At 40.7% G+C, this 26,105-nt stretch overlaps 5 protein-coding genes across 5 annotated transcripts; 1 reads left to right on the top strand and 4 right to left on the bottom strand.

Moving 5' to 3' along the window:
- Window positions 1-374: 374 nt before the first annotated feature.
- On the bottom strand, window positions 375-1,207 carry MELLADRAFT_48582 (uncharacterized protein; the record flags this gene model as incomplete). The annotated part of the gene is made up of 2 exons (XM_007410657.1): window positions 375-1,040; window positions 1,105-1,207. Coding segments are annotated over 2 exons (216 nt in total), but the record flags the coding sequence as incomplete, so codon positions are not given.
- A 47-nt stretch (window positions 1,208-1,254) lies between these two features.
- Window positions 1,255-5,498, bottom strand: MELLADRAFT_77938 (uncharacterized protein; the record flags this gene model as incomplete). Its single annotated transcript, XM_007410656.1, has 6 exons — window positions 1,255-2,465; window positions 2,522-2,732; window positions 2,808-3,696; window positions 3,770-5,100; window positions 5,236-5,274; window positions 5,349-5,498. The coding sequence occupies 6 exons, from the start codon at window positions 5,496-5,498 to the stop codon at window positions 1,255-1,257; spliced, it is 3,831 nt and encodes a 1,276-aa protein (XP_007410718.1).
- An 8,460-nt stretch (window positions 5,499-13,958) lies between these two features.
- Window positions 13,959-15,688, bottom strand: MELLADRAFT_72009 (uncharacterized protein; the record flags this gene model as incomplete). Its single annotated transcript, XM_007410655.1, has 2 exons — window positions 13,959-15,205; window positions 15,276-15,688. 2 exons carry the CDS (start codon window positions 15,633-15,635, stop codon window positions 14,291-14,293), a joined length of 1,275 nt encoding a protein of 424 aa, XP_007410717.1.
- Window positions 15,689-16,238: 550 nt separating this feature from the next.
- On the top strand, window positions 16,239-18,542 carry MELLADRAFT_36393 (uncharacterized protein; the record flags this gene model as incomplete). The annotated part of the gene is made up of 4 exons (XM_007410594.1): window positions 16,239-16,686; window positions 16,771-17,099; window positions 17,181-17,819; window positions 17,952-18,542. Coding segments are annotated over 4 exons (2,007 nt in total), but the record flags the coding sequence as incomplete, so codon positions are not given.
- Window positions 18,543-20,012: 1,470 nt separating this feature from the next.
- MELLADRAFT_107088 (uncharacterized protein) lies at window positions 20,013-23,557 on the bottom strand (the record flags this gene model as incomplete). Its single annotated transcript, XM_007410654.1, has 10 exons — window positions 20,013-20,110; window positions 21,273-21,546; window positions 21,635-21,713; window positions 21,792-21,888; window positions 22,021-22,138; window positions 22,209-22,554; window positions 22,642-22,689; window positions 22,960-23,006; window positions 23,118-23,221; window positions 23,308-23,557. 10 exons carry the CDS (start codon window positions 23,555-23,557, stop codon window positions 20,013-20,015), a joined length of 1,461 nt encoding a protein of 486 aa, XP_007410716.1.
- Between the last annotated feature and the right edge of the window lie 2,548 nt (window positions 23,558-26,105).

Below are 26,105 nucleotides of genomic sequence, written 5' to 3' on the forward strand. Positions count from 1 at the left end.
AAATTTACTTTTGGCCTTGTTTTTCCTGCCAAAAAACAGTGTTTAGCAAAAAGTATGTACACATGCATACTTCCTTTGATTACTGTAATTATTGTATATGCCATGGCCCATACCATTCAACTTCAGACTGAGTATTGGTGTAATATGTATATATCCTTAAGAGAAGGATTTCAATAATCCACAAGATCTAAGCTTGTAATCTTTTATAATCTTTTGATTTCTCAAAAATTATCTTCAAATTTTGTCCACAATCTAGACCATGTCCTTTAAATCAACTTCCATTGTGCTGGTCTCTCTCTCTCTCTAGTTTGTAAAACTTGACATTCTAAGAAGTTCTCAAGCTTTCTTCTCTCTGAAATACCAACTCATTCCTTCTACCAACACCAATCACTTAATTTCATAAAAAGTCAAAACAAATCAATCAACAAATGGAAGATGAAGCCATTGAAATGTATATTTACTATGGATAAAACCCAAACTATAAGATATATATAAATTCAAAACAAAAATGTGAAAAATTGGGGTATATGTATATAGATAAATAGATTTATAAGATCTCGTGTATCTATTTATGATAGGATGGCTACAGCTTATGTTAGCAAGATGCTCTATAAGCTGCTATATAGTACATTATACTTCACACACATAAAATAGGACGCAAGTCAGGCAAATGATATGAAAGGAAAAGCGTTTGAGACAACGATGAGTGCCTCTAAAGTGATTTTTTGGGGGTTAGTGTTTTAGTTTTAAAGATCAAAAAGAGATAAAAGATGTATTTAAGTATCTTCCTAATCTTCCTTTTGTTTTTTTCAATCAATTTCTAATCAATCACTCTCTCGAAGTCTAATCCAGGTCTCTTAGCTACCTTCAATCCGAAAAAATGAATGCTTCAGTACATAAAAGCGTTCTACACTTCATGTGATTCAATTAAAAAGGCTTTGAATGAATTGGCTCATTCAGAGGAACTTTAGGCTTCGCAGGCTTCTTGTTGCCACCGGGTTTCTCGCCATTCCTTCCGCGGTTCCTACGCTTGATGAAAGCTGGTTCGTAGAGAAAGTCTGATAAGCGAACGCTTTTTCTGATGAAGGCGAAGGAAAAGCTCACTAGATTTAAGAGCCGCGGGTCTAGGAATTCCGTGTAAATTCAGAAATAATCCACAGGCATTACACAACGGTTTCCCTTCACCATTTCTTCGCCACAGTGGTGTTATCTATCCCATGAAATTGCAGTGAAACAGATTCAGAAACGAACTAATTACCCAGAAATATGAAAATAAGAAGAAAACTTTTGACTAACCGTGGTTTCGCAGTTGAGGCACTGCGAAGCAGCAGTGCTGGACTGGCGCTCGTTCCCTAGACTATTTTTCAGAGGCTTTGAAGCTTCTGTGGGACCCACAAGTGATCTCTGCTCATCTGTGCCCGGGTCTTGCTTCAATGAGTAGGATACGGAGCTAGTTTCTACGCCGGTCCCGTTTTCAGTCACAAGCTTCAAATTTTCGCTTTCAAGCTCATCGGCAGCTTTGAGTTGCACGTTGCCCGTGGTACCTGTACCATTCAAGGTCAGACCGTATGGTATTTGTTGGGAACGTTGGCGAGCTTGACCAATGGAGCTGGTGTGACTTGAACGACCACCACTAAACTTCTGTCTTTCGGGTACATCATGTTCGTTCCAACTGACTGGAGATGAAACAGCGATCGAAGTGGCAGGTGAGCTGTCGATCGATCGGGTAGTAGACGTGGAAAATGCTTCGTTTCCTGTTGTTGGAATGGTGGAAGATGTCGAGGATGACTTGCAAGGGATTTCGGAGCTTCTTGCCGACGCGTGCAAATGCTGTTGTGCCATGGGCGCCTGATAACCCGTGATGGTAGAAGATGACAGACTACTAGTACGGCTACTGTCACTCGAGTCGCTACTCACAATGCTACTACTATCAAGGCCATACACAGAGGCTGGATAGATCAAACTCCGAACGCCACCTCGATTAATGGTCTGTGGATTCCCAGATTGAGTTGGTGAATAGCGCAGGGGCGTCGGATGAAGTTGAGCAGGATTGATAGTGACAGGGGGAGCGGATTCTCGAGTCAACAAAGGTTGAATCTCCGATAAACCAACCAGAGCCTGAGGTGAAATTCCAACCGAAGTGTGTATGCCTGACTCGGAAGTTCGGTACGCTTGATCAAGCAAGGTGAGAGATTCGCAGTTAGACTGGTCAAGACCACCGTAGTTAGTGTTCGATCCATGATCGTCCAAGGATTGGCTAAACTGAAGCAGCATGTTATAGTCGCTCAAACTATTCATCAACAATGGGGAATTGAGCGTTGAAACAGAAGCTCCCCGGAAGGAGGGGTTGAGAAGGCCAGAATGTGTATGACTCGTCAAGGATGTCGAAGGGAGTGGACTGTTCGAGATGTGCGTCGATCCGTTCAAGTTCTCTTCGCTTGTGGCAGAGAGGCCAGAGCCAGTTTCTACCGAGAAATGAGCATTAGAATTGGTAGAAATCAATCAATGGGAATGTGCTTACTAGACGCTTGAGCCTGGAAGGCCGAGGGGGTGAGGTAGTCGAATCCCACTCCTTCATTTGCAAGAGAAAGGCTAGTGGGAACGGGCAGGCTGGAAGAAACTCCATCACTGTTAGCGGAAACCGAGTTCAAATGACATAGATACTCTTCCAAATTGTTTGAGATCGAATTCGGACCCGGATTGAAGTCTGAAGCCAATGCATTCTCAGTCGTCTGCATCCATGATAACATCATTGTAAGTTTCAGGAGTGAAAAAACAATAGTCAGCGATGATTCAGAAAGACTCACGTAGCCTGGGCTATCTTGACGGCTCGTATCCTGAGGAGGCAAGACCATGTGATGATGACGACGACTCCCATCGGTGGTTGTGTTGGGCCTTGGGTGTGGGGTACTCAGATCAGGTATGGCTGAGCCACCTACATCAAGGCCACGAGTAGCGCCACCTTGATGTTCATGAGTACCTCGAGGACCAAGATAAGATTGTCGCTTGAGCTTGGATAGGGCGCGATGTTGAATCAAGGTCTCATCGAAACTGGTCTTTCGTACCAGTCGCGGAATCGAACCATACTCGGCATGTGCATTGGCTACCTCAGCAAAATCTTCTGTGAGCCCTGGGATTGAACCAAGCAATGTACTATATGATGGTGTAGTGGGAAGTCCGATTATGCCAGAATCAAGTTGTGAGATTCGATGTTGATGAGGAATCATCGGACCCGATCCGTTTGGAAAGTCAAATCCACTCGAGCCAACCAAAGAATCATTAGCATGGTGGACCTGATCTACCAACTTGTCGAGGAGATCCTGAGGATAGTGGTAACTACTCTGGTTGATTTCTGGAGCATCGTGCTCCGATACTTGTTGGCTTCTAGCTTCTACTGAACCAAGCATAGAGGGAGACGAATCGCAATCTGTGAAAAGCGTATAGAAGTCATTTGACGAATTCAGAGAACTACCAGCTGGTGAGGTTTCGCGAACGCCTTCCAAAGACGAAGCCTTTCCATGCTTGTATAGATGCGCGTTGAAAAATCCACTCCTGATCGTCTCATTTTCGTGTGTAGGTTGAGAAACATCAAAGAATTGAGCTGGGCGCCTGCTGCGTGATCTTGAGGCTTGTCGCCAATCCATATTTGTTGTCTCTGGCGGGCGAGATCTTGAACGGCTATGTGCTCTCCATTCCCTAAAGAATCATGGTTCATGAGGAATTGACGTTAATGTACAATCCGATACTCAGGGTTGGTCGCACAACTTACATCTCAACTGGAACGTCAGAGTCACCCTGTAGTGCAGAGTCTAAGTAGGACACCGTCCGGTTGGTATTGCGTGTTCTTCGGCCACGTTCAATACTAGGCTCTCTCGCGGATGAAGACGTCTTTGATGAAAGGGATTTACGTTCGTCTGTTGTGCCAGTGAGTGGGCAACCCATTGGATCTGTGGAGGAGTTAGTAGATGTGTCATTTTCAATCTTTCGTCCGCTCGCGCCTTTCTCGGCTTTCTTGTCTTGACGTTGGCTGGTTGTCCCTGAGATAGCCGGCTCAGTTCCATCGTTTGCTGTGTGGTCTGAGTGACCATCCTCTTCATCCTCAGGGTCCTTCACATTCCAATTGCCGCCCAAACGCATTCTGATTTCGTCTTCATCTAATCCCATCTCGCGCATCCTCTGAATCATTTGATCCAGGGTATCCCCTGTACTCGCCGAAGCCTGTTGGGCAAGTTCACACATCTTCCAGAGATCGGGAGTGTATGCGGTTTCGGTCATAGATGAGCTGGTCGGGCTTTCGGAGAGTAGATCTATATGCCAACTGTCTACACCAATTGGTAATCTGGACGACATGTGCGAACTAAAACTGCCGTTACGCGAGTCTCTCATACCCAACCAGGAAGACGAGTAAGGAGAGGACGGCGAGGCACATGTGGAAAATGATGACCCGGTAGAGCTTTGAGGAGAAGGGGATGGACCATGGTCTGAAAGGGGATACCAGCTCAATTTGGCATGTTGATTATCAGCGGTCGACACGTTAGACCCAATCGAGGTCATTCTGTTTGGTAAAGGGCGTGCTGAACTGACGGCGGAAGTGTGATGATGTCTGATGCTGGCTCCATTCGAATGATGAACCTGCTGGAGTGGTGGAAGCAATGGGTTGACATTCAACTTTTGCGACCTGATTGGGATTCTTCCTTCTGTGCAGGAATTTGCCACTTGAGTATATGTTGACATTGAGGGGGTGGAGTGATTTGCACCGCGCTCCCCATCGGATTTGGGACCCACGGTGTCGATTGTGATGGAGCTACCATTTCGTGGCCGCGTTTCAGAACGATGAGGAGGTGCCATTAGGGAAGATCCAATCGTCATTGGACGTGTGTCTTCAGAAGAGCTTGCATTCCCGGTAGCTAGCGAACAACTTCTGGAGTCCCAAGACTCTTCCAGAGTCGAATTACGCATCGCCCGGGCATGAATGTGACTCCCAGTGGGAGCCGAACCCACTAGGGGAGAATTCGCAGTGGTCATTGAGTGAATCATATTGATGGATGGCGGGTGGTAATGTTCGAGGTTGATTCGAGAATCTGACTGCTCGTCACTCGGCTTACGAGACGTAAGCAGGCTCCGGTGGCGAGTCTTTCAAAAACATTGGGTATGACGGAATGACAGAACAAACCGGTCAGCTGTCTGCCAAAACTGAAGATTGACAAAGTCAGATAGCAGATTGTTCAAGCTTACATTTCCGTCATGCTCATTCTGGATAGTATCAGAGCGAAGCTGAAGATGTTCAAGACACGATGTTAGTTCCAAAGGTGGGCATATCAGCTGGGTCTGGTCATCTTGAGACCCACCTGATACTGAGCTTGATGTTCTCTGAAGTTAGGAATTCCAAAGCCAATGTCCGGCGACGACGGCACTGACGCAAAGTTCAGACCGTCTTGGTGTCCGGCCCAACCAAAGTTGGCAGGCACACTGCTTGGCCCTTCGAATTGGTAAGCCATGTTGGTTGGCTGATCAGAAGAGATTGGTAAATGCTGGTGAGGCATCGAGTTGAAAGAGGATAGGTGGCCTGGTATATCTATGGGATAATTGGAAGGATTTGTCGAAGATCCTCCAGAGCGTTGCGAGGAAGGGAGTGCGGACTCAAGATTGGATCCACCCCCACCATCGACAGTGAATCGTCCGCTTCCCATTCCACTGCGCCAAGCTTGTAGATTAGCCGATGATTTGGTTGGGATCGGCAGCGGAACTGAAGACAAGCAATAATCGTGACCCTGGCCAGGGTGACTACTCATTCAGAGTTTATGGAAATCCGAGGAGTCTGAGTTCTTGTAAAAAGTGGGTCGTAGATAACAAGGCGAGGACAATGTTTGATAATTGGTGTCGCACCGGTGGACTGGAGCTGAGTAGTTTGAGGGCAAGGAATGAATCGGAAGCAGTACGCAGTATGATTTCTCCAAACTGAAAGTCGAACGGTGGATTCTTGATTGTATCAGTAGTGTTCGACCGATTCTGAAGCCAAAGTTACTTTGTCAAGTTGGACAATAACTGCGTGCAAAGGGGGGCAAAAGCAATCCAGGAGAGTTCGTAAACCAACACTATTCGATATGGGGGTGTAGTGCAGAGTTAGATAATTGAGAATATATATAATATGAGCCACCTTCAGAGATGAAAGCGGATGAGTAGCAGGAGGAAACAAAACTTGAGATGATGGCGAGAGGCTAGCACCCAAGCTTGAGCAAGGTCGGAAAAGGAAATCGAGGGGAGAACTTGTACCCCCTGCAATATACAGCACGATCAAACACCTGATGAGGCTTAGAAGCTTTCACAGTGATCAAACGAGTCAAAGGATGTACACTTGAGGGCAAATCCCGTGAGACTCGTAGGAATGGCAATTCAGAGCAGATCCGAAAAAAATGAACCGACGTTTTAAGCTCAAGGCAGCCGAGAGCGAAGAACTTTAAAGGAATCCCGATTAACCTTGAAATGGGTACTGGGTTTCGTGTAGGGTGAGACGGCAATGATCTGGGAATGAAGCCAACAAAGAGAAGCACCGAATTCTGGTAAGCTTAAAGGTGATTGTGAGTGAAGTACAGTTATATGTGGTGCATATGTAGTGTACACTAACGATCGGATGAGCTCTAGTCAAAGGAAATGGTTGAAATCAAGAAGAGGAAGAGATAACTACAAGAAAACCGAGACGAGCGTAAATCACAGCTATGCGCAGGGTTCTGACCGCTCGCAGAACGAATACTCAAAACTCATTGGTGTGACCATAATATGACGTACAGAGGTCAAATCGGAACGCCCATGTCTCATGGATTGAACACGCCGATCTAGGTGTCACTGTTGTGGATCAAGTATGAGGAAGCCTCTGAAGTTTGAACACAAAGAGCATAGAACTATCGAGACAAGACGATCCACGGGATAGCGAGACGCGCAGTGGACGGACAGAGACGGAATGGATGAATATGTATGTACTAAAGAATTGGTTTTGAAAAGAAATGACTCTATGCAATTTCTGTCCTTACAGATGCAGTCATCGGTGTGGTCAAGTCTCAGCTTCCCAAAAAAATATAAGGGGTAGTGTGTGAGACGCGTTGGGAACCTATTAAGTAGCAAGATTTGAGGATTGTATTGCTGGTAGTCTTGATTCCTGATACCGAGCTCGGGATTTATTTCAGCCTTTTGAATTACGAATATGCTGTCCAGCACAGTCATTTCAATCGATATGGTGCGGCACGTCTTGACCATAGACCTCGCCTAAGAGTAGGAATAGCAAGAGGAAGGACCGGAACAGTATCATATATATATATATATATATGCTCCTGGAAGTCCAGTTGCCGGTAGATTGAAACGCGCAGCCAATGAAGATCTTGCGAGGCATCGCTTTGGCATGGATATATGGTCCGAGTGTGTAGTAAAATCTTTTCAAAAAAGATGGGGACAAGGACACTGACACTGACGCTTACCTTCACCCGAGGTCCGACGAGAGAGGCGAGGTTAGGATGTAGGCGGTGAATTTGATAGGATCGACTGATTTGCTTCAACTGATCGAAGGGACAGTAGGTTCTTGATTTTAAAAGGTCATCTACGTCACGAGTCCACGAAAGGAGTTATGGTTAAGGCCCGGAAATGTTTCCCGGATTGAAGGTCGATGATCACTTTGAAGGTCAAGAAACTTGAATGATGAGTTATGCCACTTCACAATCTTGATCACCGATGGCTAATGAAGCAGATGTGAATTGAATCATAGTAAGCGCCGATCGTGAATTGGATGAAAAGGTAAATCGGAAGAAATGTGATTCAGCGAATTTATTCGAATTCATGAAACTGTACCATATATAGAATGAATGCTAGTCATTTACGAACCTTACTGTAAGATATTGATCGTATTTATGTGATGTGGCAAGCAAGATCAAACGAATTAGAGAGACGATCAAAAAAAAATGGAAAAAGGTCGATGGATGAGTTGGATATAAGGATTTGTATCGGCCTTTTTTAATTCCGTGACAGTCGAGACTCGATATATAAGGGAGGAAGCAAAGTTGGTGTAAGTATGTACATAAAATCTCTCGATTTTTGTCCTGCTTTGTCTCCACCTTGCCTTTTCTCGCAGCCAAGAAGCTTTTTGGGGATAAGCTCTCATTCGTAATCAGGAGCCCTGTTTCCAAAAACCCAATCCAGTTTACGAATAACAAACAAATACATCATCTAAGCAGTGATATCCCAATTCTTCTATTGAAATGTTGAAAACTTAGAATCAAAGATTGAGGTCATCGACGATCGCATGGATAGTGTTTTGACCTGTATTTGACCATCGAGCGTGGTTTATACATACGGATACGAGGCAATTTCATCAAAGACTTCAAACTTCAGAAGCCAGTAGAGGAGGAATTCCTCGGATTCCTCGGTATTTTTCTTGATAAATCGATGCGCCTCAGAGAGGCGAACATTTTATTTCTTTGCATCTCGATTTTTCACAAATAGGGGGAAAAGTTTTATAAGGAGGGCAAATTGCTCCTGCAAAAGTTGGTTCCCCTCACAGGCAAAAAGTTACGAGTTTGTCATAAGTCCCTCGCTGCGCTCGAAGCGCGCGAGACGCAGCGTGGGACTTTGTTGAGTTTAAAGAAAAGGGTGCGCATACAATTGATTTCCTCAACTACAATTACAGCCACAGACAAAATTCCCCGTTGTCAAAATAAACAAAATCTAGTGTATGCGTTTTAAGTCATCATCTGATGACAGGCTTTGTTGTTCAACAGCTGATTTGAGATCTACGAATTAATTATTTAGAAGTCTCGAACTTCTATGGTATACCACTCAACCTCCACACGTGGATTCAAAGCGCTGGGCACAGTCGAACGTGTGATTGGATTGCCTTTTTAGTCTTGACTCTTGATGATTGACTTGGATCTACTGCAGCTTGTAGTATACTTATTTGGGTTGCGTCATAATTCCATCATGATCACAATTCGGTGTGAAGATGCCAAATTCCGGGGTTGAATCACACTCAACCTCACCATCGTTGACTCAGTAAATGACAACTTCCCTTGCCGTGCTAACTCAACAAGGTACCGCTCGGCGAGCTTGCCGTTACCTCGTCATCTACGTACATATACCCTATGGGGCGTGACAATTTTCCGAACATTATTTTCCGAGCGACAATGTCTGGACAAAGGGATGTCTGGAAAAATGCACCTTTGCCCGAGCAAAGTGCAATTTGACAGACTTTCAATTTTTTGAGATTTTCGTCAAAATAAGTGGCTCAAAATATTGTATGTGTAATTGGATCTTGGGTGTCCAAAATGTCGAGTTTTCCGAATACTTTCACCCGACGTATATGTGTCGTGAAAAGCAAAGCATGTAAAAATGCATAAAGCATCCGATTTGTTAATTTTACGACCTTCCGTTCACGATCGTAATAAATCGTGAAAAATGACGTTTGGGAAAGTCGATTTCAGGAAGCAATATGTTGAATTTCACAGACATGCTTTCACCACAATCACAAAGGATATTCACTACTTCCTCTCGAGTTCAGTTTGAACTGACCTTTTTTAGCTCAGTTCGAAGATCAGTTCCAATCAAGAATCACAACAATTATATCAATCAAAAGCAAACAAATGTTGAGAAATGAAACAAATGTGCAGACAAAAAAAAGTGTGAAGACCAAGATGAATGGTAAAGAACGTAGCGAAAGTGGAAAGAAATAAGTAAAAAGGGAAAAAGTACTCAAGTACACAAAGCAAGAAGGAGGTAGACTACATCTTCTCCTTCTTACGCTTTGACTTCCGCACATTGCCATCTGCCTTTGACTCTTGCCATTGACTGCCACGGTTTACAGGCTCTTCCAGATCTTTGGCCTCAAACTCTTTCTCATCAACAATTGCCCAAACTTTCCAACCCTTCCGTTTTTTGTTTCTTTCTGATGTCAAAAAAAGCAAGTGTGAGCGGTACAATTAAAGAATCATGAAGCTGAACAGAAACACACCTTTGTGATGCTCTTTACCTAAGTTTCCATTGGACATACATCTTCCTGGTTGCCATCCGCCTGTGAGTCCTTACGTCTTTGTAGGTACAACACAGAGCAACAAATTTCTACAATGATGGTCATCACAGAATGATCTTGAGTGGATCAGATTTTTCATTCAAGCAGATATTGGTTTTGATGATCTACATCTCTCTGCATACAAAGGAACAAGCAGTTATAGAGATGGTAAGTAAGTAAAAACATCAAATTCAACAATATATTAGGTTGTCAAATTAAAATTTCAACAACAAAAACACTACAACATGGGAAAGTTTTTTTGTAGTTAAACATGGTCACATCATCACTGGTAAACCATGATCAAGATTTTCTATACTCTTTTGCCTTGATTCTCCACCCAGTGTTGAGGGAAGTGTGCCCTTTCGTCCACTATCAGGATAATCTGGTTCAGAGCGTGAAACAGGCAAGGCAAGGTCTTGGATTGTGTGTTGTAAACTTAGCTGTTTATGTTTTATGCAAACAGGATACATGAAAGCTTTTCCTTTTTGCAAATTTTACGTCAACTTATGCTCCAGCGTGGAGGTTTTTACAAGTGTTACCAGGTCCCAGGAATGCCTCTACAGAGGGTACTGATCAAAAAGGTTGGATTCTGGGAATTTCCCCAAAGGGTACTCACCAAAAAGGTTGGCTCTTGAGGCTCTAACATGTTTATGAAGACTGGCTGCTGTCTTGATGCTCAGAAATCCTGCACACATTTTGAATGTGATTAATTTGATTATTCAAACTAAGTGTTTTTTCAACTTTAGATTCATGTGTTGATCTTTTCACTCCAAAGCAAACACAAGGAACTTGAATCCAAAAAGCTGAAAGCTATTTAGTACTTGAATAGTAAACCTTTAAACACATCTTTAGTCTACAGGTTTTATGTCCCCATGCTTCCAATCCCTCTTTGGAGAGTTGACTGGTGGCCCTGTTGTTTGATTTCTTTGAATCATTGTTGTCTGATCTCATGATCTATCCTCAAAAATGATAAAAAGAAAGGTAGATTCTGTGCCAGAATGATTTAACAATCTAGCCCAAGTGTTTAGAAATGGAATCAAAATCAACCACTGAGATGATGACATAGTGGAAACTGAAGGAGAGTTCAGGTAGCACATCTCAAAGGGATGTCATCCAATCCTGCCCATTGCCTAAGCTGGACACTTGTCACTACACATCAGTCACTCCATGACCATTATAAATCCTTCTCGATGTTTATGGTCAAACAAACTTGTTGTTAAAATGAAGAACAGTCTCAGGGGGCCTTTGTGACCCCTTTTGATCCCCACCAAAATACAATATACCCAAAGGGTACTGACAAAAAAGATCAGATTCCAAGACTTTTGAGAAAACTTACCCCATAAAGGTCAAATATTTGTTAAGTAACCTCTGTAGGCGTATTCCAGCGTCCTGTTTTACCGTAAAACGTCCGAGTCTGACACCCCCTGGTGACTTGAAACCAAGATATATTAACAAACTGTGTTGTATGTATATAGAAAGAAAGTGAGCTGCAGTAATTTTTCGGGGTGTGTACTTGGTATTGATCACACTGTTGATATCTTACAAGTTTTACATGAGATAACCAACCCGAACTATGTAATAGTGATATCATTTATACTACCCCGCTGCCAGTATATCTTGGTAATTGCTTGATATTGATCACGCTATTAGTATTGATATATGACCAGTTTTGAATCATCTGATCAACCTGAACTATGTAATGGTGATATAGAATGATTCCAGTGTACGTTAGTGGCCCCTGAATTTTACACGCGCAGGGCTTTTCTTTGAAAACGTTCATGGTCAGCCTGTAAAGGGTTTACGATACAGTATAATTTCGCCATAGTGAATGATGGTAATCATCAACATTACCAATTAGATTATGCATATATTGTATCAAGAAATATGAAATTTATAAAATCCATCCAGGTGGAGTTCTTCAATTCTATCACAAAGGGACATATTGTTGGAGATGTTTCCTCGAGATATACCAATGGTCGTCATGACGTTTCGAAACATGATTGACTGCTGCAAAGAGTATCAAAGGAATCAAAGCTTGACTGCCATAGTGTTGATACTTTTAATTGCTTCGTCAGTTTTGGAGCGTGCTTGAAAGAAATGATGTGTGGTAAGTAATAGATATCCTCGGCTCCAAACAACGATGTTACTATTATTGAATGGCCAACGCTTCACTTGAGTTTGATGAGCAAAAGACGAACGTTTCGCTTCCATTCAGTCCTCATCGTGAGTATTAGGGCAATTAGGGGCAATTCATGCAACTTTGGCTGGCAACTTACAAGGCTTTGGTACATGCAATCACCGAAAACAAACTGAATGCACTACACTTCAGCGTTGAATTCAAAGCACGGTTTTCATGTGCACTGGTGAGCTGTTCGTTCAAGGATCGACTTTCAAAAATTGGAAACCCATTCCAATTATCAGATTCTCAACTTATTTCACCTTGAGCTATGTTTTTTCAATGTGTGGCTCTGGTCAAGTCCTGGACACGAATTAACAAACAAACTGCTTGAAGGATGAATTTGATACAGAATCATCTTATTTGATGTCACATTGAGTTTGTAAACCATGCTCCACTCCGGAAAATATATGACATCACAAGAAAAGATAAGCCAGCTCCGTACATCGAAAGCTTTAGCAATGGAAGAGAGAACAAAGGGATATGCATATATTGATCATCACACCCATAATAATATAGGTGTCTGAGTGTCATAACTTACAAGTAGGTCTTGAATTTCCATACAATTCTCAACCGCTGTGATTTGTGGGGTTCAATGAAAATATAGAAAAATGTGAGTTACTGTTTATCCAAAGACATCAATTGAAATTCATTTCCAGAAATTACTTCTTTTAGAATTTCATTCTCATTCAAATTCAAGTTTTCCTTGCAAAATCAATCTCAAACATGTCCATACATACGAAGAAACTTACCAATTTTAATTTTGTGCATTTCTCAACATCTGTGATTTGGTTTGGTTTGGGATTCCTTTTTGATTAAAAAGTAGAAAGATGTGCGTTTATACAAAAAAAAATCACAATCCATTTTCAGAAGCTACTTCTTCTTGGTATATCTCCATTCAAGTTCATCTCATGAGCTGTAATTTCATACTTCTTCTGAATTGTCAAGTTTGATAAAAAACACTACCAGCATGCTTGGTTTGATCCATGACGTGTTGGCTGCAAGAGGCTTGGTGATGTTGATACCAGAGGTTCTATAATGATCAAATATGTACCACATCAAGAAGAGCTAAAACTTTGAGTGTCATTCCTTTTACAGAAACAGAAATGGACCCCAGGCCTTGTCTACATTCATTTCCCATGCAAAAATTGCATTTTGAAACTAGGTTTTCAAGAAAGTTGGAACGAAAGCAAGCTTTTTGTGACAGATAAGAGCTTTCAACACACAAGTTCATCATTCCAGCTTGTGGTGTTGCAAATTCCGAGCATGTGACTCGGGGCCAGACTCGGGGCTAAATCATAAATCTCATCGAGAAAGTTCGGAAGTTGACTTTAACTGCAAACGACACTTAAAATGATCAGGATCACAATCAATCGAGTTCTTCGATCATCTCAACCAAACCATCTCAATTCTTTCAATGGACGACTTTTTATTCAAGATTCCCAGAGCCTTCCTCGACTGATCCGATCAATTTCAACGGATACGGGTTTACTCCCAGAACTACGAAATGCTCTTAAACAGGCTATGAAGGATCGTAACTTGGTTCAACGAGATGTGCTAAAGGTCTGTAAATTTTATCTTATCTTCAATTTTATCACATCGACTGATATGTTCATGAGTTGCATGGATAGTCTGTTATTGGTGATATTCAAACCTCACAACATCTAGCCAATGCTCCTTCCCCAATCAAGACACTCAAAATGGCCATCACCAAAAGATTCGAAGCAGCAAAAGCATCTAAAGAAGCAAACCCTCCTAGACTAGAAATGGAAGAATTATACACATCCGAGGCCATCATATTACAAAAATTTATACCCACTGAATTAGCAGATATGAGTTCAGAAGAATTGATTGTAACAGTTAAAGAGGTGGTAGATCAACTTCAGATACCCGTTGAAGATCGAACTAAAGCATTAGGAAGAGTAGTTAAAGCTGTAAAAGATATCACAGGGGAAAGGGCAGATGGAAAAGAGATTGCAAAGATAGTTAAAGAGATTTTAGAATTGAAATAAACAATACAATGTAAATCAAACTCAAACTTTTTTTCCCTGATCAATGTACATAGTACATTAGATGGTTTCTTTTGTACTTGTCTCAGTTGGAATTAACACTTTCTCACGTGCCTTTCTTCTTTCTTGAGCTTTACGTTTAAGTTCTTCAACTTTACTTTCATCATTTCTTCTAGCTACCTTTTTAATCTGATCCTTCATTTGATCTTCTTCTGCTTTTCGTTTATTACTTTCGAGTTCAATTAATTGTTGTTGAAGTAATAATGATTGTCGTTCTCTTGAAAGTTTTAATTTTTCGGCTTGTGAGATGCCTTCTTCCTCTTCTTCTTGTTTTTTTACCAGAGCTGCTTCTGCTTCTGCTTTTTCTCTTTCCTGTCGGGCTCGTTCGGCTATAGGTAATGCGAATCCTGATTTCGTTGGCTTTTTGGGTCCTAGCTTGGGTTGACCTACGTTGAGTCCTCCGGTGAGTAATTGACGATGATCAATGATCCGACCTTCATCATCCAAATCGACTTTCCTACCCAACTTCCTTCCCACTTCTGCTGCCAACTTAGCCTCACTCGGTACCTCTTCTGGTTCTGGATCATATTGTGGTTGTTGAGAAACAGAACTTGCAGGTAAAGCCGAAGATAAAGTAGAAGCAAGATTAAGTGAAGTACCACCCGACCTTTTAGCAGCAGCAGCCACCGCTTTAACAGCTGCTTCATTCCTTTTTGAATCTTCATCTAAGATGTTTTTATAAAATGAACTCATTCCTTTAGATGTTGGACCTTTTTCAGCTTTTAATTTTTCTTCTTCTTCTGCTTTACGTAATTCGGCTTGTTGTTCTAAATAAGCTGGGGTTACAAATGCATCTTTATCTGCAAATTCGGCTCCTTCTAATTCTCGCTCTCTTTGTACCATTTTATCTTCTGCACGAACTCGATCGATTTGACGTTGTTTTGCTGTTTCAATTAAACCTGAGATGTATTGAGGCTAAAAGGTAAAGACGAACAATAAGCAAAGAACAAAAGTTATTTTATTTTATTTGAAGATTTCAACTGACCTTTCGTTGTACTCCTGATTGCTCCTTGGCCAATTTAGATTGTTTTTCTGCTGATTTCATATCATCATAAACTTCATCATATTCGAATACAGTAGCATCCAGTTTAGCAGCTTCATCTTGTTTAAGTTTTTGTTGACGTGAAAGTTTACTATTGGTAGGAGGTAAAAGAAGTGAAGGATTTCCAGATCGAGAAGAAGAAGCCTTCTTGGTACCGCTATTAGTATTAGATCCAATCTTTAAAGTAAGCTCATCTTCTTCTTCATCTTCTTCAAATACTTTATTGGTTGTTGGTCGTTTGTTGGATGTACCAGAGTTGGACTTTGTAGTTGTAGTTCCGATTGAGAATTTGATAGCTGACATCAGTGAAGAATTTGAAATTTTGAAAGGTTGAATTGGATTACATCATCAAATCAATCTGGAACTCAAATAGAATCACATCTGGAAAAGACAGGTGACAGGATTCTAGAGATGTTACAGCTTGTTCTATGTCACGGATGAGTGACATCAGCGTGTAAGCTGACCCGAGCTCTGTCAGAAGCTGACAAAAGGCTAGCCCGTGGTTGTCGCATAGCTGACATGTCACATGTTGAAGTCACATGATTTATGATTTACAGACACAGTACAGATTGACTACAATTTTTTGATTTTCTCAAATTCCACTGGCCAACTCACTCTTCCTGCAACCTGAAAGTGATTCTCAACTAATCAACTTGACGAAATGAAACCAAAAGCTTCAAAGACTAACAAAAAGAAAACACCTCGAAATGGATTCAAAGCGGATAAAAGACAAAGAGAAGAACAGGAGCTCAAAAAGTTAGCATCTGACAGCCTTTCATTTGTTAGCGGCTTTTTTCTTTCTTTCTTATCTTTTTCTTTTTGAACCATTCAGTCATTAATAGATCAGAAAGTAATGTTGAGATTGATTTTCTTTTTCTTTAGGATTTGAATACACCTCCCGCTTTGTTTACCGATATACCTATATCAGCCGCTACACTTAAAGGTCTTCAAGCAGCCAAATATACAAAACTAACACCTATACAAGCTTTATCACTTCCTAGAGCTTTGATGGGTAAAGATGTACTGGGAGCAGCACGTACTGGATCAGGAAAAACTTTGGCATTTTTAATACCAGTCTTGGAAATGTTATACCGATCAAAATGGGGTCATATGGATGGTTTAGGTGCATTAGTTATTAGTCCCACAAGAGAATTAGCAGTTCAAATTTTTGAAGTTTTAAGAAGTATTGGAAAATTTCATTCATTTAGTGCTGGTTTAGTTATTGGTGGAAAAAGTTTAGAAGATGAAAGAGAAAGATTAAGTAAAATGAATATTTTGATTGCTACGCCTGGTAGATTACAACAACATTTAGAACAAACTACTGGATTTGATTGTGATAATTTACAAGTCTTAGGTTAGTTAACCTGATCATCTTCTTTGACAGTTCTATAATCACTCATTTCGGATGCTAATTTATTTCTTATGATTTGTACATCAGTGTTGGATGAAGCAGATCGAATTCTTGATATGGGATTCTCAAACTCGATCAACGCAATCATCTCTAGTTTACCAGCTTCACGTCAAACCTTATTGTTTTCTGCCACACAAACCAAATCGGTCAAAGACCTTGCTCGACTATCTTTAAGCGAGGACCCGGAGTACGTAGCGGCTCGTGAGACAGGGGTTGATAGAGATCTGACAACACCTAAAGAGCTACATCAAAGCTATATGGTCATCGATCTTCAGTCTAAAATGGATTATCTTTGGACATTCTTGAAAACACATTTAAAGAACAAAATGATTGTATTCCTAAGTAGCTGTAAACAGGTCGGTTTGAGATAATCTCTTTTTTCCTGCACATAGACACACATAATAAATCATCGGCGTGTTCTTGCCCATTCACTACAGGTACGATTTGTTTACGAAACCTTTAGACACATGCGTCCTGGAATGCCACTATTACACCTCCATGGAAAACAAAAGCAAACCAAACGATTAGAGATATACGAAAGATTTTCAAGTTCACCAGAAGCATGTCTTTTTGCTACCGATATTGCAGCAAGAGGCTTAGATTTTCCATCGATCGATTGGGTAGTTCAAGCAGATTGTCCAGAAGATTTAGATACATATGTACATAGAGTAGGTAGAACAGCAAGATATCAAAGTGGAGGGAAAGCATTGATATTTTTATTACCATCAGAAGAAGAAGGCATGGTAAGTAAATGGGAAGAAAGAGGAATCGAAGTGAAGAAAGTGAAACCGAATGATTCTAGAAAACAAACTATACAACATAAACTTCAAGCTCAAATGTTTAAATTTCCAGATATTAAATTTTTAGGACAAAGAGCATTTATTTCATATGTTAGATCGATTTATTTACAAAGGAATAAAAAGATTTTCAAATTAGATCAACTCGATTTAACTGCTTTTGCTGAATCATTAGGTTTACCTGGAGCTCCTCAAGTTAAACTTACGGGACAAGGGAATGGTGGATTTGCAGGTGGGACGGGCGAGAGCGCCAAAGCGAAAAAGAATGCACCTAGGACTGTTGAAGCCATTAAAAAGGAACTTCAGGTAAAAAATGATAGCTCTTCGGATTCGGAAGGCAGTGATGAAGAACTTGAAGCTACATCAGATAGTGGTAGTTCCTCTGAAGATGAAGATGTTAGTGACGAGGAGGAAAGTTCAGATTCCAGTGATCAAGAGTCATCAAAGTCAGTATCACGGAAGGAGTCTAAAACGACAGAAGCCAGTAAACCTGCAGTTCGAACTAAATATGATCGAATGTTCAATCGAAAAAATCAAGACATTCTTTCACATCATTATAACAAGGTGATTGATCGAGAAAATGATCAATCTGAAGAAGATGATGATGATGAATTCATTAAAGTTAAACGAGTAGATCACGAATTAGATCAAGCAGAGGCAGCTATACCAGATTCAGCATATTTATCTAAACGAAAACTTAAACTAGCTACATCTAAAAAAGCCATTGCAATGTCAGGTATAGGATTAGGTAAAAAGATAAGATTTGATGAAACAGGTGAAGGTCATGATGCATATAAGATTTTAGGAGAAGAAGAATTTCTTGAAAGTCATAATGTTAATGATGAGATTAAACAGTTCGTGAATAGAGAAAGTCAAAAGATTAAAGAAGTCGATCAGAAAGATAGGTTAGTTGAAAAAGATAAAAAGCTTGAAAAGAAACGTAAAAGGAAAACTAATCAAGAGATCGTAAGTCCATCTCTATATATACTTGATCTATTTTAGTTTTTTTTCGAGTTCCTTGGTTATTGATCTATAAATTGTGATTTTGGTTTTCTTAGGAACATAATGGACCGATTGCTGAACTTGTTGATGATGGAATCGAAGATGATGGTTATATCTCTCCAGAATTTGATCTTCAATCAGAATCAGAATCAGAAGAGAAATCAAATACATATCATCAATTTAAGAAATCTAGAAGGGAAGATGATCAGAATGATGATCTACCTGAATCAGATCCAGAGTTAGACTTGGAAGCTTTGGCTCTTCAAGCTCTTGCAAAAAGGAAATAGATTTAATTGTTTTTTCGCTCCTCAGTTTTAGGCCCCGTTTGGTATAGCTTTTAGCTTTTATAAATACATTAGAAATTAATAGATTATGCATTGCATAATCTATTATTTTATGAAGCCAATTTTCAAATCTGAAATTCAATTTTCAAAGCAAAAATCAATTGATGTTGTTTGTTCTTGTTTGGTGTTTCATCAAACTTGACTACATATCAATCAAAATCTACTATCATCTTGATTTTTGATGGGTCAAGTCGTTTAGAGATCAACACAACTTGGCTATTGATCCATTGATGACTCGATAGAATACTAATGGGTTAATGGAGTTAATCAGTAGTGAAATGATCACTTGGTCCAAGTCTGAACTCCTCAGTCTATATGTTCACCAAGAAACAGGTGATGTTGTTTCTATCTATCACCAGGAATTGAGTGAAAGACAAAAGTCAAATTGATGATTGTGAAGGTCAAGTTATTACAAAATGAGAGTTGAACTTGTAAGGATCACAGTCGTTAGCAAAGATCGAAGTCGCGTTACAAGAATTGAAGATATACAAATCAGACTAAAGTTGATAAACATGAACATTTGAAGTTTCTTGCGTGATGGAAAAAGAATCGTTTGCAGTTGTCAAGATTTTGATCGGAAGTCGTCTTGAATCTTGATGCGACAGAGCCCCGAGTTTTGAGGCTTTCCCGGGTTGATAATGGATTATTGAGACTTGAAAGCTGGTCTGGAGAAGCTTTCAAAATGATCAAAAATAATAGATTATCGACTGAAAAATGGCTTTCAAGAAGAGGGGCAATGGAGGGCAAAAGCGATAACAAACGAGTTTTTTTGAAAAAGTGTAAAATAGATTATTTTCAAAAAAAAATACATTTCTTCCAGTTTTTGTAAGCCATACCAAACGGGGCCTTAGTTGTATGACCCTATACGCGCTTATGATATGAATGTGATACATATAGGGAAGTTTTTTTGGTGATCAAGTAATAACACTTTGATCTTTTGAACTTGCTTTCGAATCTCCCATATTCCAGTATAACACACGGACTGGACTATATACAAGAACTGGTTAAAACTGTTAACTATTCCGTTCCGACATATCACGCTTGTAATTTCGGAGCGCTTTTTCTTGCCCTACATTGGGTTTGTTTGGGTTGAGAGAAAAAAGCTTTCAGATTTGAATTGCGCCCTTTATAACATTACTGGATCAGTCTTTGACGGATTACCAATCTTTGATAGGGTAAGGCTTTTCTTGAGCTTCCATGCTGTTGAAAGGGTCTTTCTGCAATCTAATCAGAATGCAAGTTACGAGATGTTTGAAATGAATTCTTCATGTCTTGAAGTTTGAAACAACAGAGGGATATGATTTCTTGCTTGGTATAAAAATGTAAATGGACTGATATATATACACATATAAGAATGACAAAGACTCCATAGCCTGATGCAAGTGAATTAAATATCAATTAATAAAATATAGAAGAGAAAACGTATGAACATGAAAACTTATAGAAACTCATCACAATCTGTAACTTGAGTATGTACATCAGTTCGACTTTTGCCCCTATGGATTTCACCGAAACTTCATTTATGGAGCTAAAAATCTCAAGAGTAAAAATGTAAGTGCATACTTGAAAATTGTATCACTACGCCAGATCACTAATTTACCGCTGAGTTTATAAAATTGAAACTGTAGAAAAGTATCACCAATACAAGGGAGGTCGGAAAAATTTGAAAAAATAATGATTCAATTCATGGGTGCTGTCCCCTCATTTTGCATATATTTGCATATTTTTGCCATGATGTTTGAAGTCTCCCCAAACCAAAATGCTCACAGGGGATATTATGTCAGAAACTCAAATTTGGTCCAAAACTAGCAATATTTGGGCAAAAACCTTCAAGCACAAAAATATGAGTATTTTTGTTCAATCATCTGAACACTTGCAATTTATGGAAGTCGCATGATGGCTCTACAAGGTTTATTAACGTGCTGAAGCCATTGTAGTAATGACTTCTATGCTTATATATGGTTCCTGCTGTGTACGTCTCTTGATATATCTCACCCATTCTTGGAGACACACAACTTTTTTGTGCACAAAAACTGTAGAGCCAGAATGTGGCATTCAGAATGTCAAGACACTACAAGTGTTGGAGCAAAATTGATGATTTTGTTGGTGTTGCAAGGTCACTGTCTCTCTACCTGCCAGTTTTGGACCAAATCTGGGTTTCTGACATTATTTGCATTGTGGTTGTAAAAATATGAAAAAATATGCCAGATGATTGGAATGCACCAAAAGGCCCAACCAATATTTGTTCATATTTTTCTGACCCCTCCCAGCTTTTCCACAATTGTCTATGTCTGCTCAATTTTCTAAACTCAGCGGTAAATTTTCAATTTGGCGTAGTGTATCAATATTCAAAAGGCATGAAATAATTCCTCAAAGCTCGATCTACTCTTGTCGGTATCGCTCTGCTTTTGAATCGAATTCATCCCTGAATGAACAACTGAGATAGATCGGGTAATGTTAACTTGATCCTTGACAGCTTTTTCTGTTCTAGCATTGGGCAAGGTTGAAAAGGTGTCCGCCGGTGTGGGATCCGTTTCTACGCTTTCGCCTGTGTTGAGAAGCCGAGAGGCAAAGATGGGCAACTGAATGTCGCTCGCCATCGAAGCCGCTTGATTAAATTCAGATTCATCGGCTGTATTGCGCTCAGTCAAAAGCCTCCACTAATGATGGGGATTCAGAAGAGTAGTCATTTGAGGGTCATTTTAATCTTGTTCTCATCTTTATCCAGATAATATATATCATACTCACCGATTGGAATAATAGAGCGGGCGAGATAAAGGTACTGGGTGTCATTACAACGATGGCGCTACCAGTCCGCCAAAACGATCTTGGTTGGTGAGGAAGGATTTAAATATCAATATCGATGTCGCACTCCAGTCGCATTTGTATCAATTCTTAAACTTACGATTCAACGTTCCAGCTCACAAAGAGTTGAAAAGTGGGTACTGCCACTTCGCATAGTAGGACGAGTGCGATCAAGCTACTATGGGCAACTAAGAAGCCTATAAACATCTCGATGAAAGGTCAGGAAAGGATTTAGATGAATCTGATGACCGTAAAAACGGGGAGCCCACGAAATTCTTTCTCCAGTTCGCGAATGGCCTTTGTGTTATTTTCTCTTATCGCTGACATACGTCTTTTGCCTGGTCGATCAGGCCCAACATTTTGACGACAGCTCAAAGCTGCAGTCTGACATTTCTTGAGGAGGTTCCCTACGAGACGTAGCAGATATAGAGCTGTAAAGACGTAAAACTGAGATCACTGGATCAGGTCAACCGACAACTGATCACTCGAAACGATTTTAGACTATAAATCAACATACCAAGGCCAGAGGCACGCCAAAGATGATCCAAGCCACATACCATGTTGACATCCGGGATGACACGGTTCCACAGCTATCGAGCAAAACGTTCTCTTCCTTCAATATATTCTTGAGTGTCTCAAGATCGTAAGGCTTTGTGGACGTCCATTCTTCAGATGCGGCTTGCAAGATGGCCATTAAGCGATTGTAGTGGTAGTAGGCCACTGTGCAAGCGCGATCAAGTAGGGTGGCACAGGCTGCATTTGTTAGAACCACGACGACCAACCATGATGACCACATCAGATTGAAGGCGAACGGTCTGAATAGCCAGTACCCCCTCTGACGAGAGTTTTTGCAGTTGTATAGACTATCCACCGATCATTTGCGTCATTCAGTTTGCAGTACCACATATCGAGGAGAGTTTGGGTCGAAGTTCTTGATATCTTTCACTCACCAAGCGTGACACAAACTCCAGCCTGAAAGCCAGATACCAATGTAAGAACTGGAAATGCATCAAGATAAGCAAATATTGGATCAAGACACAGCCATCGCAATTGTAAAGCTTTAACGATACTCACGGCAACCATCTAATGATATTTGATCAGATTCACCACCTATCAGCACAATTCACGTCGCTGAGAGCTAAATCGCTCATTCGTATGTGGAGATAGTTTGAGCTATACTTACGCAATGCCGTACCTATTTTTTCAATTTGCCTCATGAGAAACTCTATACAGCGCACAAAGATCGAAACCAAGAAAACAAGACTTACCAAATAGTTAAATGTATCGACTGGGTGAAGTTGGGGGTACTAAATGCCTATGCACATCAAGCGGTGAAACAAGATCAGAGACAAAAATCATGGGATAGATGATGACATCCTCGTAGCTTTGCGATGAAAGAGTCAAAGACATTTATATCATAACTTACCTTGTAATTGAAAGCCGCCAATAGTAGATATAGACCAGAAGAGCAGAACTCACAGACTGCTACAACCAAAGGCCGATTGGGTACAATATAAGGTACCTTATATTCTGCAAAGGTGAATAAAGGAGTGATTCTTCAGTCTGGCATTTGATTCTAGTTGATGTTGATAAGATAGGAGAGAAATATAGATCACCGTCGAGATAACGTCTTCTAAAGATCCAAAAGTGTTTCTGTCGGCTAGCCTCTCCACGCCAGATTGGCAAGATTATGATGATAACACAACTGAACATCATCAGAATTCTCCAGAATCCGAGAAAAATTAATGCCGAAAATGTCCAATGTGGTACTTCGGGGAAGACAGTATCGGTGAGGATTTTCTGATAAACAGGGAAAGGACTCTGTCCCTGTGGAATAGCAGGGATTACTGGGGCCGGGCATCGCATTTTAGCTGGCTGATTTTGAGGAAGATGATATGATTCGTTGTTCGTGTTGTGTGGAGGTGTGTAAGTAGTATACACGAGAGCTCCGGATTTCGAAAACTCTTTTGAAGTCTTCCTGGGTCAAAGTCATGTCTTGTCAAAGCTTCCTCACCTGAATAACTCCCACGGAGGTTCGATTCTCCTCAAGAAGAATGACACCATCTGACAGGCGATTTTATCTTTAGTGTGTAGGTTTTATTCAGTTTTAAGTATTTTAAACAGATGGCAACTTTTAACAGCTTTGAACTGTTTAATGGCCGGAGGCAAAGACACTTCTGCGCAGAAGAATGTCCGTGTTGTAGTCACCGGTGTTGTAGTCACATGATCAAGATCAAGTTGATACAGTGGGTAAACCCGAGTACGTGTTCCAACCTGCCCTGCAAAATCAAATTTCACCTTTCGGGTCAATGTCGGGGCACTCAATTTGAATGTTTGAGACTGGCACCCAGACCATTGAAAAGGCATTGCTTTGATGAATCTAGGAATATGGTTTTGGAGACCAAAAATATGATTTTACTCTTTTAGAGGTTTGGATTTTCGGACCTAGGCCTCAATTAGGTACCTATCTAGCTACTTAGCGGCGCACTAGGCCTATAATTTAATGAATATGGCTGCTCAAGTGGCAAATAACAACCAAATTTGCTTTTTTTTCAAAAAAAACCAAAAGTTTTGCAGCCTAACACCACCCCTCAACCTTACTCTCCCGCCAAAAAAAGCAGAAAAAATGGCAAAAATTTCTCAAAAATTTCGGACCCAAACCTCTATGCGGACTGGCTTGGAACACGTACTCGGGTTTACCCACTGTACGAGTGCGGAATCTCACGCTGGAGACCGGAGTGAGTGTCACATCATTGTGGAATCTGATTCTTATCTTGTCGACTTTATCTGACTTTATTAAACTTAACAAAGTCCCGCGCTCGCGCATCCTCGCGAGGCGTCGAGCGAGCTAACTTAACTAAGTCCCTCCTCAAAGCGCGCGCGTCCCAGGGGAGCTCGCGGAGGAGGGACTTACGACTTATCGGCGTTTTTTGGCGTGATACCAAATCCAAATTTGAGGTTTCCAGCAATTTTCGGACAAAAACAACGCTATCTCATCCACCATCAGCTGGATCCAAAATCTGAATACGCTGGCCTTTGCTGAGGAATCTTGTACATTATACCCATCAATATTTACTTGCCTTGATAAGAAGACATTGGCTTGAGGTGACAGTGAAGAGTCACAAGTTTTTGAGCGACAATCAGAGGACTGCGGATGCTTACTCTCTGTCTGTGACAAGGATAGCAGAGAGCTTATGTGTTAGCGGAGAGAAATCAAGACTCTTGTATGTAAAGTGACTGTAATCGCAGCAGTCTCTCCCAAATTTTGAATTTTTTGATTTTCTTTCAATTAATGATATCGCGGCTTCTGGGACAGCTATAGAAATTCTGAGGAGAGCAAAAGGTCCTAAAAACATGCTTCTATAAATTTCATATAGGTATCATGGCAGGTTTATTCTGTCTGAGCGGGCGACAATGGACGCTGGAGATAGCCCCCGCCAAAGTGACTTTGGTATCAAGCCAAAAATCACCGATAAGTCGCAAGCCCCCCCTCTGCAGGCTCCGGGGGACGTCTCTGCGGTCGGTGGGGCTTGTGTTAAGCTAGTCGAGCAAGGGACTTATGCCAAACTCGTACAAACTCATTGCTCAGGGTTTTGGATTTTGCAGGGAGCGTCCTTCGAATGCTTCTACCGTTTTCCACACCGAGGATTCGGATATGGTCCAAAATAAAAAGTTGTGCACCTGACTCCGGCACATAATCACAGCCCCCAACTACTGGTCACTGGCAGGCCGGTACATCCGATGTCTCCAAAATGTTTTCAACAAAACTTCAATTGGTTTGCAGCATAACATCCATCTGCTATCAAGATGTTTTGGGTCAGTTACCAGCAAAATATGTCATACCACCAGAATTGAGATGATGTCATACAGCATCATAAACATGTACAGCCCTTTGCATAATTGATGACTTTGAAGAAAAAAAAACCTCGAGTTTTTTCGAAAAGTGGCCAAGTATTGTCAAAAAGCTGCTGAGTTTTTCAAAAAGTCAGTGAGTTTTTTTGGAAACCTGGCTCAGTAATTCTAAAAGCGAAAGAGCTCGCTCAGTTTTTGAAGAACTCAATGAGTTTTTGAAAAAAACTCGCAGGTTTTTTTTGAAAACTCAAGCGTTTTCTCTTTTTCCAAAGTCATCAATTCTGCAAAGGGCTGTACAAACCTGCTCCTGTATTTCCCCACCAAGAATATATAGTTTATTAACCTTTGTGACATAAATTGACTGAGTTATTGAGGTTTGAAAAAAAAATCACGGACAAAAAATACTATTTTTGTACTATACCTAAGAATTGATTCTGGAATATCTTCCAGCTTCATCAATATACATACACAAAAAAATTAATATTCCTTTTGAAAACATGTTTCTCCACATTTTTGTCCCCTAGAACCTTCCTGTATGGGCAGTATTTCTATATGTAATTGT

The sequence above is a fragment of the Melampsora larici-populina genome (genome assembly GCF_000204055.1).
Source record: "Melampsora larici-populina 98AG31 unplaced genomic scaffold MELLAscaffold_21, whole genome shotgun sequence".
Taxonomy (NCBI): Eukaryota; Fungi; Basidiomycota; class Pucciniomycetes; order Pucciniales; family Melampsoraceae; genus Melampsora; species Melampsora laricis-populina.